The sequence below is a fragment of the Podarcis bocagei genome (assembly GCF_964188305.1).
Source record: "Podarcis bocagei genome assembly, chromosome: 3".
NCBI lineage: Eukaryota > Metazoa > Chordata > Lepidosauria > Squamata > Lacertidae > Podarcis > Podarcis bocagei.
Window position 1 is genome coordinate 70,218,538 of NC_138127.1, and position 18,359 is coordinate 70,236,896.

At 43.7% G+C, this 18,359-nt stretch overlaps 1 protein-coding gene across 2 annotated transcripts in view; it reads right to left on the reverse strand.

The window, feature by feature from the left end:
• Positions 1 to 322: 322 nt before the first annotated feature.
• XPO5 (exportin 5) overlaps positions 323 to 18,359 on the reverse strand; it is a 36,812-nt gene continuing 18,775 nt past the window's right edge. The window contains exons 18-32 of one of the 2 annotated variants that reach the window (XM_081187263.1): positions 17,659 to 17,858; positions 17,348 to 17,447; positions 16,170 to 16,351; positions 11,412 to 11,512; positions 9,634 to 9,730; positions 8,932 to 9,068; positions 7,794 to 7,891; positions 6,924 to 6,970; positions 6,007 to 6,101; positions 4,611 to 4,673; positions 4,373 to 4,455; positions 3,852 to 3,959; positions 3,535 to 3,675; positions 3,165 to 3,329; positions 323 to 1,839 (exon numbers count right to left, since the gene is read on the reverse strand). In XM_081187263.1, the coding sequence (XP_081043389.1) occupies positions 1,702 to 1,839; positions 3,165 to 3,329; positions 3,535 to 3,675; positions 3,852 to 3,959; positions 4,373 to 4,455; positions 4,611 to 4,673; positions 6,007 to 6,101; positions 6,924 to 6,970; positions 7,794 to 7,891; positions 8,932 to 9,068; positions 9,634 to 9,730; positions 11,412 to 11,512; positions 16,170 to 16,351; positions 17,348 to 17,447; positions 17,659 to 17,858 (1,755 nt within the window). In that variant the 3' untranslated portion in view covers positions 323 to 1,701. Of the gene's footprint in view, positions 1,840 to 3,164; positions 3,330 to 3,534; positions 3,676 to 3,851; positions 3,960 to 4,372; positions 4,456 to 4,610; positions 4,674 to 6,006; positions 6,105 to 6,923; positions 6,971 to 7,793; positions 7,892 to 8,931; positions 9,069 to 9,633; positions 9,731 to 11,411; positions 11,513 to 16,169; positions 16,352 to 17,347; positions 17,448 to 17,658; positions 17,859 to 18,359 lie in introns of both variants that reach the window. The other variant, XM_081187262.1, reaches the window with a different exon arrangement.

An 18,359-nucleotide genomic window follows, 5' to 3' on the forward strand; every position in this document is an offset into this window, starting at 1 on the left:
TGAACGGAGGTGCAGCTGGGCTAATTATTGATCTAATAGCTTATATGTAGTTTGGCAATTTCAGCTGTTGAGGAGCGTGATAAACTATCTGCTTAAGGGAAGGGATTACCCCATATTCAGAATGAATAGCCAAGATAATTTTAGCAATGAACTTTATTTAGACTAAATAGATTTGGTGAGCTTTCCAGCTGCAAATGTAATCGTGCAGCTTTTGACCTATAAAAGTTTTGCCATAGTAAAAAAGCTGCTGTAAAATTCAAACATGAGAAGAGTTGCTTCAGTGAGAACTGCAAATTAGTGAGAATAAACCCAGGACCAAGAATTTATGTATAAAACTGAAAGAGCTTTATTGACATTCAGAGGTGTATCACAATTGATTGGAGACATCTTTAGATACAACATCCCTACCAAAACCCCTTAACATTATTATTATTTTTTCTATTATGGCCACAGAAAATTAAAAATATACTCATGACACAATAAATACAGTTAGGCTAGACTTCAACGCTATTTGTCGTGGCAGTTTTGTTTTAATAAAAGTTACACTGAGATCAAGACTTTAAGAGGGTAAATGGAAGTTGGAGTAGATTTGGGGGTACTAGTGAGGATCTGAACACCAGCTTAAGGCCTGCTTCCTTCACACTTTCCTGTTAATGTGACCAGATCTATGCACTGCAAAGCCACTTAAAAACATACCGGTACTTCTCTCCAATGAACGTTCTTTTGCATCTCCAGCTAAACTACTGCGGCAGTTATTAAGCAAAGACCAAATTAGTGCTGAAGATTTAAACTTTAAAGCGGGCTAGGAATCCTATGCTATACAAGCAAACCCTAACCTACTTTAAGGCCCGATTTGGAGGCATTTTGAAACATCAGGCACTGCAGAGGATAATCCAGAACTCTGCTGCTGCACCCCCAAATGCAGCATTTCATCCTAGTTGTTAAGTATTTCAGACCAGCACAAAGTATCCCTGGGCTATTGTCGTCTACAGTACTCGGGCTTCTGACAGCAAAGACCAGAGTTCAAGCTAGGATACGATTTTTATAATGTTCTTAGGCCAAACGAGGACCGATAGTTCACTTCAGGCTTCCTGAGGTACGGCTGAGCCAAACTGACAGTAAGAGAGACTTCACTAGTTCCTGAACTGTCTCCGGTTTGATGGGATATATGGCAGAGTGCTGCTTCTCTAGAGAAACTTGAAGTCTGCCGAGACTTGGCGGGTTCAGCAATGCTCAGTGTGCAGACTTGGGTTAACTTGGAAGAGCTGGGCCTTTCCAAAGGGAAGCAGACGAGTCCTCTGGTAGTGCCATATTGAGGCAGCCACAGTGCAGGGATCCTGATTGAAGACATAGTAGAGATCTGGCAGCATGCTGCCTTCGCTGGAAAAGCATTGTGTGCCCATGTGAAAGTTAGTTCCGACAGAACTGGTCCACTGATTGATAGGGCTGAATGGCTAGGCTCCATCCAAGGAAAATGAGGTTGTGCAATAAAGCTGCAAATGGAAATAGGGAAATCCAACAGGTTTTGTGTAGTAGATGGGATGTGACGAACTCAGTCCTCCAGCCTCCGAAGCAGAAAGAGCTGGGGGGCCAGTGAGAGAGCTGAATCCAAACACAGGGGGAAGAGTAGACAAAGTAGGCAAATGGCTACCGTGAAAGAACACAGAATAGAAAAGGGGGTAGTGAAAGTGTCCTGAGCTTCTATTGCTGAAAGAGCGCAATGAGGGTTCCATCTTCATTATCCAATTGATTTGTATCTAGGGGTGCCTTCACCTTCTTGAAAAGAGAAGGAAGGTTTCTGATATGAACTTCCTTCCTAAATTGCTCTCCAAGGGGCTTCTGTAAGGAACAAGAGAAGTCTCCGTTAGGGATTGCACATGCAGAATAACTCCAGTAGAATTTCCTCTGCTGAAAAAGTAAAATATTTCCCATGCCAATACAACACTTTCATTTTGCCACAACCCTTTAATTGTGAGATTGTAACAACTCAACCTTCCTGGGCAACTGGTGGTAGAGCCATGATAGGGTCAAAGCCAATTCAAGTGTCTGCAAGGTACTTTAAGCCTTGCCAACATCCTTCTATCAGTTCTGTTGAAACAAAGAGTTGACTTGCTGCATGCCAGCAACAAAATGCTATCTTTGCTAATGACTTTTCTCTCTGCTGGATGCGGGTGGTGCTGTGGGTTAAACCAGAGAGCCTAGGACTTGCCGATCAGAAGGTCGGCAGTTTAAATCCCCGCGACAGGGTGAGCTCCCGTTGCTCAGTCCCTGCTCCTGCCATCCTAGCAGTTCGAAAGCATGTCAAAGTGCAAGTAGATAAATAGGTACCGCTCCGGCAGGAAGGTAAACGGCATTTCCGTGCGCTGTTCTGGTTCGCAGAAGCGGCTTAGTCATGCTGCCCACATGACCCGGAAGCTGTACACCGGCTCCCTCGGCCAATAAAGCGAGATGAGCGCCGCAACCCCAGAGTCTGTCACAACTGGACCTAATGGTCAGGGGTCCCTTTACCTTTCTCCCTGCTAATGCATTCTTAACAGTTGGCCTGCCACCGATTACAAGCTATGAGAGAGGTACTTTTAACCTTTGCTCTAAAGATCAGCATATTGTGCTTTCAAACTGTGATTATTTATTTAATATTTTTATTATTATATATCCTATCTTTCCTCCAAGGAGCTTTAAGTGGCAAACATGGTTCTCCGCCTCCTCATTTTATCCTCCCAAATGTACATTAGGTTGGGAGAGAGCAACAGGCCCAAGGTCACCCCGTGAGTTTCATGGCTGAGTGGGGATTTTACACATGGGTCTCCCAAGTCCTAGTCCAATACTCTTTAACAATTACACCACAGTGGATCTCACACTGAAGCTGTATCCATGCAACCAATACATGCCTAGGTCCTTTTTTTTAAAAGAGAACTAGACCTCAAGAGAAAGGCACTTGAGTTTTGCTACTGTTGTGACTAACCCGAGGCTGGTGGGACCTAGAGTCAGGACTAATAGGCTAAAAAAAGCTGTCACTGATCTAACAGTAGCCTAGGTAGAGTTGTAAATTGCTTCGAGATGCCTCATGGGAAGCAATTAATAAATGAAAACAACAACATGGTTCCATTTTTTCCCTGGAGGTAGGAAAGAGAGCTGTTTCTGTGCTGCTTGATGCCACAACCTACCCCTATGCAGCCTGCGATCAGGCGTTTAAAATGGTCCTTCCGGCGCTTGTCTGTTACTTTCTGTAGCGTTACGTTGAGTAGCTTGGAATCAAACTGTTCCAGGGAGTCTTTCTGAATTTCTGGAATCTGTTCCATCACTGCTTTCAGCTCAGCATACCGTGGACGCTTCAAGTAGCAAAGAAGATAGTGAACAAGGATCGTTACCAGAACAAAAACAACACATAAGCCCTGGGAAATTAAGAGCCTCCCTCCCAGATCCAAATCAGGTCATAGGGGGTGGTTCAGTGGGCTTGCATCACCACTAATCCTCAAAGATGGCAGCAGACAGAGAGAGAGAGAAAGAGAAATTCTTTCCCCTGCATTTCCTTACCAAAGCTTCATAGATCTGGAAGGCCAAGTGAACGAGAGCTGCCATACACCCGTCGTGTTGCCCATGTATTTGTAAACCTGTCAGTACACTTCTGAAAAACCAGGTCACTGCTTCAGGAATCATCATGTTCTTTGTAAGTGCCTACAGAAGACAGATGAACATGTAGCAAGATAACCCAGATTCTACCCATCTTCCTAGAAAAGGTGATTTCTACGATTCACTCATACTATGCACACTGTGCCCAAAAGGAATCACTAACTCGTGGCCATATTCATCTTCACCACACTCCACCCTACTAGCCCCTGTAATGGAAGCACCTCTTTAAGCAGCGGCCAGCACAGATTTGTGGTAGTTCTTTGGCAGGACAATGTATCCTTCCATGAAAGGGATGTGAAGGCTGTAACCAGCAGCGCACTGCAGACATTCTGGAGAGAGAAAAGACAGACACGTGGCAGCCTGTGAGATTTGTTCTTGGTTCCTGAGAACAAAGGCTCTTGAGTCTAAGTATTGTACAATGTGCTGTGATATTGAAGAAGGCCAAAGTAAAAAAGGCTGAAAAAGGATTTATGATCATATCAGCCATGAAAGCTCCCTGATGCCCTTCCAGTTCGTCCAGGACAATCAGCCATCTCGGACTCAGATTTGCCCAGGAACCTTGATATGTGGAGGGCGCATTTGGATGACTGAAGCTCACAACTGTTACTGAATTTCTAAGGCCAAGGGTTTCTCCAATAAAAGTTCAGAGCTCTGTTTTAGGCTTAGAAGGGTCTACTAAAGGAAAGTCTCTTTCAAAATGTGCACACAACACGGGGAAGGAATGGAAGCTCAGCTTCCTTACCTCTTGCTTCATCAAACACTTGCCCAATTCAGTGAGCTCAGAATTAGATGGTGGAGTCACCTCTGTAGACATCATCTCCTCATCTACGGGGGGAAAAAGGTGATGTGAATGCATTCTTCATGGAACCTCAGCTGGCTGAGGTGGGAAACTGAGAGCCCATTGATTTCTTAGCTTAATGATTAATCTGATCCAGAATAGACCTCAAATGTGGAACAGAAAGGACAATCCGTTTACGCACCATCTCCATCTGCAGCAACAGCACTGTTCTGCTCAGCACCCTTCTTTGCGACACAGCAAACAGCTGCAAATACACCAGGGGAGGGGGAAATGTGAGATATTCACAGAAAAAAAACTTTACAAAACATTACACCCCCCCCCCTCAGGACTACCCAACTTAATTCTTCCTTTGCAATGCCTTTATATGTATATAATGTATATCAATGCACTGGAGGCTGTGCCCTCCTTACTCTGTTAGCCAATCCCCCTTGCATTCCTCTACATTAACCTCCTAGGGCTTCCCCTTCTCACCTGAAGCAACAACTAAGTTCACTTTTCACCTTCCCCACCCCATTTCTAAAACCACCTCTCTTCTATTCTCCAGTCTCACTTTGTGCTCATTTTCACCTTCGCCCCCGTGTTCGTGTGTCCTCCCCCATCCTTCGTGTAATTTCCCTTTCACATAGGCCACTCCTGTGGGAACCTCTGGCATCTTTCTCCTCTCACATCTTCAACACCTTACCCCACCCTGACTTCACACAAATCTAGGATGGGATTTCCAATGGGAGCTATGCATGATGACAGCCTTGCATTTTTATGTCTATAGGAAGATATGACTATATATTGATAATAAGGCATATTAGGAGGAAAGGAGTGAAACCCACCTTTGCAGAGCAAAATGTATTTCAAATGGAACAGTATTTCCTCCAAGCCTCCCATCAGGGTGAGAGGTTTGGTATGGTTGGAAACCTACATATGAAGCACTCTGGAGGTCACTAGAGAAAGGCTATTGCTTGGTTATGTGTCTTGAACACCTAAACCAAATGTCAAAGGAAGCTATAAGACCCAATTCCAAAAAGGATGGCAGTTATTTAGGCCAGTAGCTTCCAAACTCCTTATTCTCAGGGAACAATTTCTACAGCCATTTATCTGCCAAGGAAGTCCTGTCCCTCTACTGCAAAATCACCACAAATTGCAAAGGATTCTGGGCCACATTTTAGGTCATGCTATCAGATCCCACAAGGTGCTGGCAGAATTGTTTTGGCCTTGCTGCCACCCTGTGTGAAAATATAGTGTGATGTACAACATGCCCAACTCCGTTGCCATACATTTTGGGCAGCTTGTCTCTCACTACCATTTTCTCCAATTAAGGAATTAATAAACTTCCAAGGAACACAGACTGAAAACCAGTATTCTAGGCCCTATTTAGGCCTAAATTGGGTGTGCAGCGTAAGACTGAAAAATGACAGCTTTGACAATGGAAGCACTTTTGGAGCATGAAGAACAAGATTAAGAATTGTCACAACAAGCCACTGTGGTCCCACAAATCCCAGAACATACTACTGGAATTTATTTTGCTCAGAGAGACATACTACAGATGGCCCAGGCTTTTCATGCAACCTACTAGTTTCTCTCACCAATTAGATCCACAACTTCTCGGGTAAGCACCCTAACTAGCTGCTCCTCTAACATCTCTTGGGATTCTGGGTTGTCCTCTGCTGCATCTTCGTCACTGCTGAAGGAAAAGACGATCAATTTTAAAAACGCAAGATAGACTACAACTGAAGCTGAGCATGATAGCATCACCAAGATGATGTTGATGGGTAGCTCATCTGTCCTGGGCAGTGAGGTTCAGTCTGTCCTAGGCAGGGTTGCACTCTCCTAAAGGATCAGGTTCATAACTTGGGGTGCAATTAGATCTAGCCTTTACTTTTAATGCCCAAATGGTTATCTGTGACAGAAAACACAGCTCAGGTAGATGTCCGTTTACCCTGGACAGAAGCAATCTGGTATTTGTTATTGTTGCCCTCAGAACACTCAGATTATGCTATTTTCATGTATTATATGTGGGGCTACCTTTGATGAGTACTTGGCTATTTAAAATGGTGCAAAATACAGCCGCAAGGAACATCTCTCACTGTTTCTGGCCTATTTATGAACATAATTCAAGCTGCTGGTCTTAACCATAACTGCTTGGGACCCAGGTAATCTAAAAGACTGTTTGCACTCCTATGAAGCTGCCTGATACTAGACACTGTCGGTAGAGCCCTTCTCTAGGCACTTCCACAATCAGAGGAAGCATGGGAAAGGATCTTTTTGGCTGCGGCACCCAGACCTTGGAGCACTCTCCTTAGAAAAGATATTCTGAATTCTTTGACCTCTGGGCACATGGTGAAAACCTTTTAATTTCCCCACATCTTTTAGTCGGTGTTAGGTGTTTTAGAAAATGTTACGGCTTTGGTTGCCCCCTTCAAGAGAGACTGCAGTAGTGCAGACATCAAGTGGCATTTTTGAGTAGCAGTCCCCCTCGTTTCTTTTAAGCCATTACACTTACCAAAGCACACTTCGCTGGTTGATCACCTGCCATTTTTGGGACAGCCTCTGACAGAAAGGAACAAAGAAAGAACAGTAGCATAATATGAAGGCAATCAATGAGATACACTCAGGGCTGTGTGTGTTCCATGTCAAGGGAACCCAAATTATGTGACAATAAAAACTGAATTTGGTAATCCATTTAAATTATGCAAAGTAACACCTTATCAGTTCTGATTCTGCTATTTATGGAAATGAGCAGAGAACTATGCAGGGCATGAAAGCCTTCCCTTTCCCTACAAGACATTTTGCTCAGCTGCACCTCTCAGCCCCTTCAGCTTTTGAGATTTCACTAAGCTTCACCTTGCTACAGAGTATGAAGCCTCCTAGACCTCATTGTTGGGCTAAAATCTGAAGCCTGAGCCAGTGACCATTAGTCTCTAGAGAGTTGTCTTGCATCCAGGAAACCTGGTTAAAATGTGTCCCCACGATAGTATTACCTAAGTATTTGGGCAAGCCACCATATCCCAGTTTAACAATTTTAGGTTATATTTTAGTGATTAAGATTTAACTTACATATTTTTAACTGCTGCTATATCTGTATTGCCCCTGTTATACCCAATTGCAAATTCAAATGTATCCCTATCATGTTTTATGACTTCCCTGATATTGTATGTGAGCTGGAACTGGTCTGTGACCAAATTTAATAAATTCTATCCCAGTTTAACCTGCTTCATACAATATTGCTGAAGTGAAACTCGGGGCTCTCTGGAGAAGGGGCAGGATGTAAATGTAACAAATACATTTCAGAACCCTGAACGACAACGAAGTCTGGAAGCCCTGGCCAGTAACAGCAGCAAATGATGCAAGTCATACACATGCTGTTTCTTACCACATACAAGTAGGTGAAGAGTGGTCCAAGTATAGGACAGATAAGAGATTCATAGTGTTCAGATGGACAGGAAAGGACCAAGGGCTTCACAAACACACCTGTGCGGAGTGAGTTAAAGAAGTCTAGCATAAGCATTAGCATTTCCACACGACAAACTACTGAACCACCCAGCCCTGCGGCTGAAGCTCTCCTTTAATGATAAACAGACTAGGTGACCAACTCCACCACCAGAAATCCCAAAGCCTGATCGGTACAGGCAACTGCACAAACCGCTCCTACTTAAAATGCTCCATAAATCTGAATTGAGAAGAAAGGCTGATTTATACAGGCTTTTTATTCCTTGAAAAAAAGGGAGTTAAACACATGGCAGGCCACAATACATGGTTGGAGGGCTGAATTCTGAAAAGAGGGTCACAAGTTCTGCAAACTGGGCTTCCTACCATTTTGGCTGAAAGTGAAGATGAAGAACTAGGATGATTGCTGTGGTTGTTTGGACAGGAAAATCATTTACTGGGAACTCTATTGGAAATCTCCAACTTAGACACAGAGCCAGAACCATTCTGAGCCATTTCTTCCCATATTGTTTTGAAACCCTAGCAGACATGCCTCCTCCAGATACAGTGGTGCCTCGCAAGACGAAAAGAATCCGTTCTGTGATTCTCTTCGTCTAGCGGTTTTTTTGTCTTGCGAAGCAAGCCCATTGAAGGATTAGCGGATTAGCGCTATTAGCGGCTTATCTGCTGATCGGATCAGCTGATAAGAGGCTTAGCGGCTTAGAAAAAGGGGGGCAAAGGGAAAAAACCAGCAGGAACTTGCAAGACATTGTTGTCTTGCGAAGCAAGCCCATAGGAAATTCGTTTTGCGAAGCACCTCCAAAACGGAAAACTCTTTCGTTTAGCGAGTTTTCCGTCTTGCGAGGCATTCGTCTTGCGGGGCACCACTGTATTCTGCTCTTTTCCAGATATTTTTTCTGAGAACTATCTGCACCAGGTGTGGTCAGGTGCAGAAGGAAGGCAAAGGGAGCAGGAAATTGTTAGTACTATTTTGAAAAGAAGACCTCTCATGTCATGGACAAAGAGAGGAAGTCAAAACTGATTTTGGAAGGAGAGCCTAGCAACAAACATCAGATAAAGGATACGAAGCATGGGGCGGAGTCTATAGTCAGGGATGTTGTTTAGGTTGAGAAAAGCAGAGTTGAGCAGCTCAGTAGCTAGGCCCTCTACTGTGTAGAAATCTTGCTGCATTGAAGAGCCAGCATTCCCCAGGACATGGAAACTGCAATTCAAAAGACAATTCAATTTAGACAACAAACATGAAGGTTGGAAGACATTCTGCTCTGAAGATACAGATTTGTGTTTGCTTATTCATTTGTGAAAGGAGGATTGCCTTTTGGGGTCAGACCAAAGTCCAACTAGTCCAGCATTCTGTCTCCGACAGTGATCAGCCGGAAATTCCTACAAAGCTTACAGGCAGGACATAAACTGATACCAACCCTTTTGTCCCAAGGGCCAAGGCACCCAAGGTGCTTTACACATTTATAATATTAGAACAAACAATTGATACAAAATATTCTCAGGCCAACCTCAGGAGTCGATGGCCTGTTTCTGGCTTCCCTCAGGGCACACAGATCTTTCTTAAGTAGGCCCAGGGAAGGTGGTGGGAGTGAGGTTGCACCAACAGCTCCCAGGACGGTGATGGTTTTATTGAATGAGGCAATAAAAGTTCATGAGACAATAAATTATAGTAGTTAAAGGGCACCAAACTGCACTGTATGCCTTTTGATCTGCTGCTGTTTTTGTGCATTCCACAAGTTTTTTTCCTAAATCATTGAAGTTCTTACCAGTTGTCATACAGGGTACAAAAAAAGCCCTGCATCCTTTCCAACACTGTTTTGTAAACAGGAGAGTCATAAATTTCCAGCAGGGGCTGAGGAAGGCCTAAAAAGAGTGAAATATTATCAGTGAATAGGTTCATCTCCACAAGCAAATGAAATGCTAATGAAAGAAAAAAACATTATTACAGGAAACCATGGAATGAGACTGTTTGGGGAGCCAACCAAAGGAGCAAACACAGATGTGGATATATAATCAGGGTTGCAGGGTCTATCTAGAGCAATGCTGCTGCTGCTACAGCTTTAAAAACTGATAGGAAGGCCAGAAAAAAAATGTCACATTACCTCAGGCTGAACTAGAAGAAAGCTGGCATGTTTTAACAATTTCTCAAAAGCAACTTGGACATTCTAATCATATACATTTCTACCTGTGTTGGAGATTGTATAACTTAAGATGCATCAGTGCCTGAAATGGTTTAGAAGATCCTTTGCAAAACAAATCTAAAGCAGTCGTCTCTACCTGGCATGACATGAGCACAGGCTACATAGGTACATAGAGCTAGCCACATTGTAAGCTTTATGTAAGAAGTGGCCCTGAGGCAGAATTAGAATCCAGCTCCATGTCACAATTGTACAGATCATCACTAAAAGTCAACCCTCCTCTGAAAATGTGGTGGATTTAGAGCAGAAGTAGGGAACCTTCTTCAGCCCCAAGGCTGCATTCACTCATGGGCAACCTTCTGGCACATGCATATCAATGGTGGGGGCAGTGCTAAAGGCGTAAGTGGGAGCAGCAACGGATGTGACTCTTCCTTTTGTACAGTAGGCCACATTTTAGCCCTGCAGGTCAGAGGTTTCGACACATATACCCACCCTCCTTTCCATCCAGACCAAGCAAGAGGCAGTACCACAGTTCAGGGACACATTCCAGTCACACAAAAGCACTGCAGGAGGGTGGTGGAAAAAGTCTTGTGAGGCGTGTGGGCTGTGAGGAGGTCAGAAACGCCCGAAAGGCCACATTAGGCCCCTGGGCCTGAGGTTCCTGACCCTTGGGGTCGAGAGTTAAGATCTGGAAAGCCTCTTGGTGATGGGCCACCAGAAAATGGTGAACCTGTGTGCTATTAGGCCAAAGTACCTGCCAATTCAACCTCCTCAACTGAGCCAGGAGATGGCAAATAAGTCAGCTAGAAATTAAAAAGCCCTTCTCCTGGGCCAGGAACTTCTTTGATCTTGCTAGAAAAACTAGGCAAATCAAAGGCTTAGGACATATCTTGAGTGACACAAAGGAAATGAATTTGTTTTAAACTCCGGACTCTGGCTTGTACAGAACAACAAACCATGTTTCATGGGAAGTAAAACAAAATTCTGCTGAGGTCTTTCTCTTGTGTGTGGGCAGCCCAAGGATCAAGGCAGCTCCTTCCTGCTCATGCATGCACCACTAAATCACAGTTTAGCATTACTTGCAGAGTCATTATATGACATGGTGCCTATTCCTGTTCCCAGCAAAAATCAAGGCAGCAAAAATCTTGCACAAAAAAACGTTGCTCTCTCACACACATGGCAGGCAAGCAGACAAGTAGGCAGGAGCTCAACCCTTGGGTAACTACATTTGCCTAGGCCTACTTCAAACTCTTGTTGAGCTAGAGAAATGCAGCATATGGTTGTTTTAAGCAGAATGCCCCTGACTGTAGCTAAGGTAACAATTTCTGCATCTTGAAGAGAACACAGCGGCTGTAAAGATTAACACACAAGGTGTAGAAGTGCAATGAAGAGGAGCAGATACTTACCTAGGATGGCATTCTTCTCCACTTCCAGCAGGTCTAAGGCCTTTGCAAAGGTTTCCCCAAACCTGGCCACCATCTCTGGCATATACAGATTGTTATGAGTCCTGGAAGAGAGGAGGATGTTGCACAGTCACAAGTTGTACCTAACAGCTGCTTGGCAGCAGGAAGCCACCATCATCTTACGAACAGCTCCTGTGTCTGGTGATGAGGAAGGCGAGACCATGCACTTGTGCATGGGATCCCCCTTCCTTACCAATAAAATCACTATACTCTCTTGGGGACATGGAGAAGTCTCCGCTTTATCACACAGAGGGTACCAGCTGCCCCACACAACAGTTACCCTCTGTTCACCTCACCTCAGCCCTTTGAAATACTGGCTGCAATGACACCATCAAAGGCCACAATCGGAGAGAGGCCTTGGAACCCACAGGCAAATTCTGCTTCTAGCAAACTGCTCTGCACCCGCTGAGCAGCAAAGGAGAGGCCATCCCACCTCTGAAAGACACAGAGTGCCTCTCCGAGGAGGGATCACAGTCCCTGCAATGGCAGCTGACGCTGGAGGAATATAAAGCTCTTAAGTGATGTGCTTGTATGCTGTAAGCAGCTGTGTGGCAGAGAGATGACCCCCTGAAAAGGAGAACAGCTCTGCATTGTCCACACCACGCTGCCAGGGAGGAGCCTCTGTCCAGCCCCAGATGGCTTCTCTCTTGCCATCAAGGCTATCGCAGGGTCCCTCACCTGCTAGATGTGTCATCTGAGTGGGGGTGGGGTGGGGAGAAGGGTCTCTGTCTCACCTACCTCTCTCCTTTGAGACCACAGACCTCCACTCAGGGCTTCGGCAACTGCACACAGCACAAATTCTGCAGCCAAACGGCCCAACAGCCTCCGCCAACATTGCAATGCCACTGTACCTGCTGCTAGAGGTGATCAACGGTAACTCAGTATCTCCCTCTAGAGCAGCGTTTCCCCCCAAAGTGTGAGGGTACAGGGGTAACAAAGGACTAGGACGTTGGGTGGCAGGGGCAGGCCTCTCAATTGCCCTCCAGAGTCTCATCTTTCATTTTTAGAAGTCTCTAAAGGAAGTCTCTATGCTTGTGAAGACAAAACCTTCCAAGAATGTGATCAAAGTGCAACCAATGCAGCGATGTTTGCCTGAGCTTGCAGACAGCCTGGAACAATAGTTCTGAGGTGTGAACTGCCCATTCATTTCAAGGGGTGCTAACAGAGGCTGCAAGAGAGGAGAAGCATCGTATTATGAAGACTAAGTGACGACGTGTTTTGGCAAAAGCCTGCAAACACTATATAGAGGACTTTATTGTTTAATCATTTGTGCTACCCTGACTATACTAACTGTGAAGAGAATGGGGAAATGCTGCCTTAGAGGTCTTATACATCCCAATATGGCAACCAGAACCCTTTTCACAGCACTGAATGTTAACACTTACAAATATGTTGTTTGCTAAGCCTGGTTTGAAATCTTATTGCTGGTAGCTAAGATGGCTTTTGGGTCAGACCCAAACTAAAGTATTTGATCAACATCAGAATAGGAAGCACAGGATGCATGGTTGTGGAGCATGCATAAACCGAGTATGAATGCCACAGCCTGGCCTCTGTAAAATACCATATGCCTTCCTTAAAGTGCAAGGATGAAGCTCTCAGCAGTAAATCAGAGGATCATGAAGATCCCTGCTGGTGAGGCCAGGTGTGCCAAGAATACTGGTAGTCAGTTTCACCTCTGCAGCTTGGTGCTATTGAGGAATACTCTCATTACATGACTGACGCTAGCTCACAGAGGTCAGTCTTTTGAAGCATATCTTGAAACTAGGCCAATGCTGTTGCATATGCCAAAATAGAATTTTTTAAATACCTACTATCAAAAACTAACGTGGAATAGAATTTAAGATCTGGAAATAGCAGTGAACAGATAGAAAAATTATTCCAAGTTATTCAAAGTTTTATTCATTATGTTATTCATTTAGTGCCCTGTAGATCTCAATGTTCATCTTACTATCTTATGATTTTACCAATGTATGTACTACCACACATTAGGTTTGAAGCAAGACCATTTAACATGTGACACATTAATCAATGCAGGATTTTAACTGGTGTGTTTTAATGTTTCCAGAATGATCCAATATAATAATTACTAGGACCCTTGAAAGCCAATCTGGATGTGGAGAATGTTTACCAAGGCCACATGAGCATTACGTTTCTTAAAATCCAAGAAAAACAGTGAAAAACCTTTCCCCTCAGCAGAAGCTTGCCCCCATTGCCTACTGCTGTCCCCATCCCACCCCGCAACCTGCTGCCTATTTACAATGTTTTCCAACATACTCTCCCCATCCCTTTCCCATTCTGCCAGACTGCTCTTTCCCTCTAGGAGTCTGCATTTTAGCAGTATTAGGATGGCCTCTGCAGGCTGATTAATGAAGTCCTTACATGCCAAATCACAGAACAGTCCCATAGCTGCATACAGGCTAACCTGTTTCATTCACTATTGTGCATAAAGATCTCATGGGACCAGGAGACAGCAGGTGAGCACAAAGGGTCTCATGAGATCTCTACAAAAGGAACCATTAGTCTGGTTCAATAATTTCTAACAAAATAAAAACAGCAACAAAACAATAAAAGCTGAAGTGGTTAGGGAAAATGAAGTACCAAAGGGAGTAAAAGGAGGTATTCTGCATTTAATAGGTAACAGAGCAAAACTATATATATCCAATATGATGCAGATATGAAGCTAATATAACTGTTAAGCATGGATTCCCTAAACAGAAGATTTCCATATATTTAAGCTACTTACATGCTAAGGGTATATAATGAATTGTTCATCTTCTCAAGGGCATAGCAGAGAATGTTTAACACACTTAAGTTACCTTTGTGCAGACTGTGAGCTGTATCCACAGCTTTACCTGCCACACATTGAGCACAAGGCACCATGCAAACCCCCCAAAGAACAAGTGCAACCATTTACTTGACATTCTCATCATCCTGCAAGCTACCATAATTCACAGTAGTGCTGCGATGTGGTCTAAGACAGCATAGGCAAGGGCTCATATTTGACTCCCCTCCCATTTCCTTTTTTTAAAAATTTGAATAATTGTGTAAGATAAGTTCACCTGAGAGCTGTTAACATAAAAGGGTGGAAGCTCTTGGCCTTTTATCACAATAGCATCCCAAAAACTATGTAGTTATGGATTGGCTACCGTAAGCTCCATTAGGCAGAAAATTGTGCATTAACTGGTGCCATTGCCATGAAATGCTTGGCAATTCATCCAAGTCAAAGGAAAATATTTATTTAGACAATTCATATGCCCCCCTTCGATATAATTATTCCCAGGGTGGATAAAGATAAAAATACAGATTACCATGGTCAAGGCTCAGTATCTCTATTAGATACATTTTTAACTGGTCAGCTAAAGAGCTTCCATGTGGGCTTTACAATAAAATAAAACAAACCCTAATGATTTCACTTCCCATCCCTTGTTTAACTCTCTTTTGATTCTAGTAGATGACATCACCTCCACTGCTAGTCACAAGAGCATATGGTGCTGCCATTATAGATGAGTTCAAAGGCTCACCTAGCCTAGTTTCCTGTCCAAAAGTGCCCATTTACCCTATTTCTCGGTGAAGGCATACAAGAAGCCAGGCAAATAATGTCCTTGTCACAGATCTCCATCTTTTTTTTTGGGGGGGGGGATTGGAAGTAATAACCAGTTTGAGAATCAGAATACACACTGCCACCCATTTTTGTTAGATGTCTATTGTCTATGGATTTTTGAAACCACTTATATACTGTTAGCCATAACAGCTTCAAAGAACATAAAAACACAAGAGGAGCCCTGCTGGATCATACCAACAATCCAACTAGGCTAACATCCTGTTCTCAAAATGGCCAGCCAGAAGCCAATGGGAAACTGAGTGCAAGCAGGGCATGAGTGCAACGTTATTCCCCTAACAATTGGTATTCAGAGGCATGTTACCTCCAATACTGAGGGCAGCACATAGTCATCATAGCAAGTAGCTACCAATAGCCTTCTCCTCCATGAAAAATATATAATCTTCAAGAAGACAAAAATGGGGGAGAAATTTCTCGTGGCAATTGCCCCAGAGTGGCTGGAGCAACCCAGCCAGATGGACAGGGTATAAATAATATAATTATTATTATTATTAATAAATCTCTCAAATGCTGTTGATAACCCACATATACCATGACTGTCAGGATCGCTCCTTGTTACGGTTTCACAAGTGCTGCCATTTTAGCGATCAGGGAACAGGTCATCACAATGTTCCCCAGACCACCACAAACAACTTCACTGAGTATGGTTGATTTGCACTCTCCTCTCCAATTTCTATCTTCAGGAAGAGTAAAGAGACCATGCACAACAACAAGGAGTGGAGGCAGCAAGCTGTGTTTTAATTTTATGTTCAATGAAATTTGGGGACACCTCCTCCAATAAGAATTCCCACAAGTAAGTGTGTCGGGCTGTTAACCAGAAGGCTGGTGGTTCAAGCCCACCCAGGGACAGCTGTGAACATGATTCCTTCACTGCAAGGGATTGGACCAGATAACCCTCAGGGGTCCCTTCCAACTCTACAATTCTATGATATGTGCAGGGTAGAACTGGGTTTCTTTCCCCTTATCTACTTCCTTACAAAATTTCAATATGCAAGAGCTGAATTGGCTCCAATGAGGAAACACACTGCTCAGAGTACGTAGCATTTTCACTACGAGACTGTTATCAAGCTGAGCTGACCCACCTTATGAGCGCAAGCAAGTTGTCAAACAGTTTCAGGACCTGCACAGAGCAGGGATTACGGTAGATTGGACTGCCATTAGACATGTACCCAACCACAAATCCTCCAGCCTTCGCCTCTTCCAAGGAAGCAGGCCAACGAGCCCGTTTTATAACGCCCAGAATGGTATACACACAAAAGCTTATCTATAGGGAAACAAACAAAGAAGGAAAGATTCAAAGGGTTAAAGAGAAAGAACAACAAGAGGCCGAAGGAGTCACTTTCCTTGGAACTTCTCAATATAGCAACTAGGTAAGACTGCTTTCTGCCTCTATGAAAACCTTGGGCATGGGAGAGGGGAAGGAAATCTGGCCCTTCGGGGCTGCCTACTTGGCCCTCAGGAGCCTCCCCAGACCACAGCTCTCACTGACCCTGTTCAGCATCCTCCTTAAGTGGTTTTGCTTAGTTGGATATGTGTCACTGAATGCCTTTTGCTTGTCTGAATGGACAATGGAAAGATGCACGTGGGGCTGTGTGTATAAAAACCTCTGACAATGGCTTCAATTTATTTATTTGCTTGCTTTATTTCTATACCGCCCTATACCCGAAGGTCTCAAGGAAAGAGATTGCGACTAAACAGGAAGAACTTTCTGACAGTAACAGCTGTTAAAACAGTGGAGCAGACTCCCTCGGGACGTTGTGGACTCTCTTTCACTGGAGGTTTTTAAGCAGAGGCTGGATGGCCATCTGTCATGGATGTTCTTGTTGAGATTCCTGCATTGCAGGGAGCTGGACTAGATCACCCTTGGGATCCCTTCCAACTCTACAGTTCTAGGATTCTATGACTTTTATGTAGCTGTACAGCAGAAACCATCTGCTATTTGACTGCTTTTAGTAGTTCAGGATTAAAACAAGAAACAAAACTAGCTGTTGGTTAGGCCATGTCACTTATAAATTCCTTTGTAGGAGGTCCAGCCAAAACAATATAGATAAAAGAGGCAGAGAAAAACCCACTCTAGCTCTCATTCTCGAAAATGTTCCAGATCCCAGATGTTTCAGATTTTCTTTTTTTCCAGAGATGATATATGCCCAAAAAGTCCTTTATGAAATAGCAAAGACTACGCATCTACTGAGCAAGGAGAAATATTCCAGAAAACAGCTAAATCCCCCTTCTCTAAGGTTCATGCTTAATAACTACTTACTCTAGAACGGTTTAGGCCACAGGGATCTTCCATGACTGGGTCTGTAAGTTTATTATCAGCACCAACATAGCGGACAAACTCTTCAGGATTCGTCAGGACTCTTAACAGAAAGAGAAAGAGAGGAAGAAGTCAGATTCAGCTTGAGAGCTGTGTAAGATTATGTTGCCAATGGTTAGCATGCTGAATCTCATGATCTGGATTGCTGGTGTGATTCTTGTACAGGATATTATTAAATCTTACAGCCTAGCACTGTAATTCCCGCCTGCTCCCACTGTACTACATTAGAGAAAGAATGGAGGAAGTCCTTGCACCTCCTCATTTCTTCAGACAGCCACAAGTTTGTGACAGGAGACATGAGTTCTTCCAAGAAAACCTTCTGCCGTGGGTAGTCCTTAAACTGGTTGCTGACGAGGACTAGGGCTTCCATGAGAGCACACTTCTCCATCTGGGTCAGGAGTAGCTCATTGGAGAGCAGCTGCTTTACATGGTTATACAGCATGTCAAAGTTTGGCTAGAAGAAACAGATTCAAGCAAAGGTCAGTCAACTGACAGAATCACACAAAACTCGACTTCTTGAATACATGTGGAATTCCTACACAGAATATTTGGTGGGAGACTGCTTTTGTTTGAGGCAACGCCATGCATTATTTGATTTAACATTTCTATCCCGCTTTCCCAGCAACAAATGTTCAGCTCAAAGTTGCTCGCAATAATCACAGTAGCATTAAAAATACAACCAACATTGCAATCACTATAATATCAAATGCAATGGCTATAAATAAAGCAAATAAGGGCAATGAATTGATCAAAACAATTAATATAATTCAATAATGTAATAGTAACTCATTGTATTGCCAGGATACTTCCTAATCACATGGAACCTTATTCCAGAACAAAAAATGGATTAGCTCTGCCAGGGATGCTAACTTGAATAAAATACTGGGAAGGGGGCACATACTATTTGAATGGCAATGCCCATCAGTTTGGGGGGAACGGCTCCCTCTAATATTTT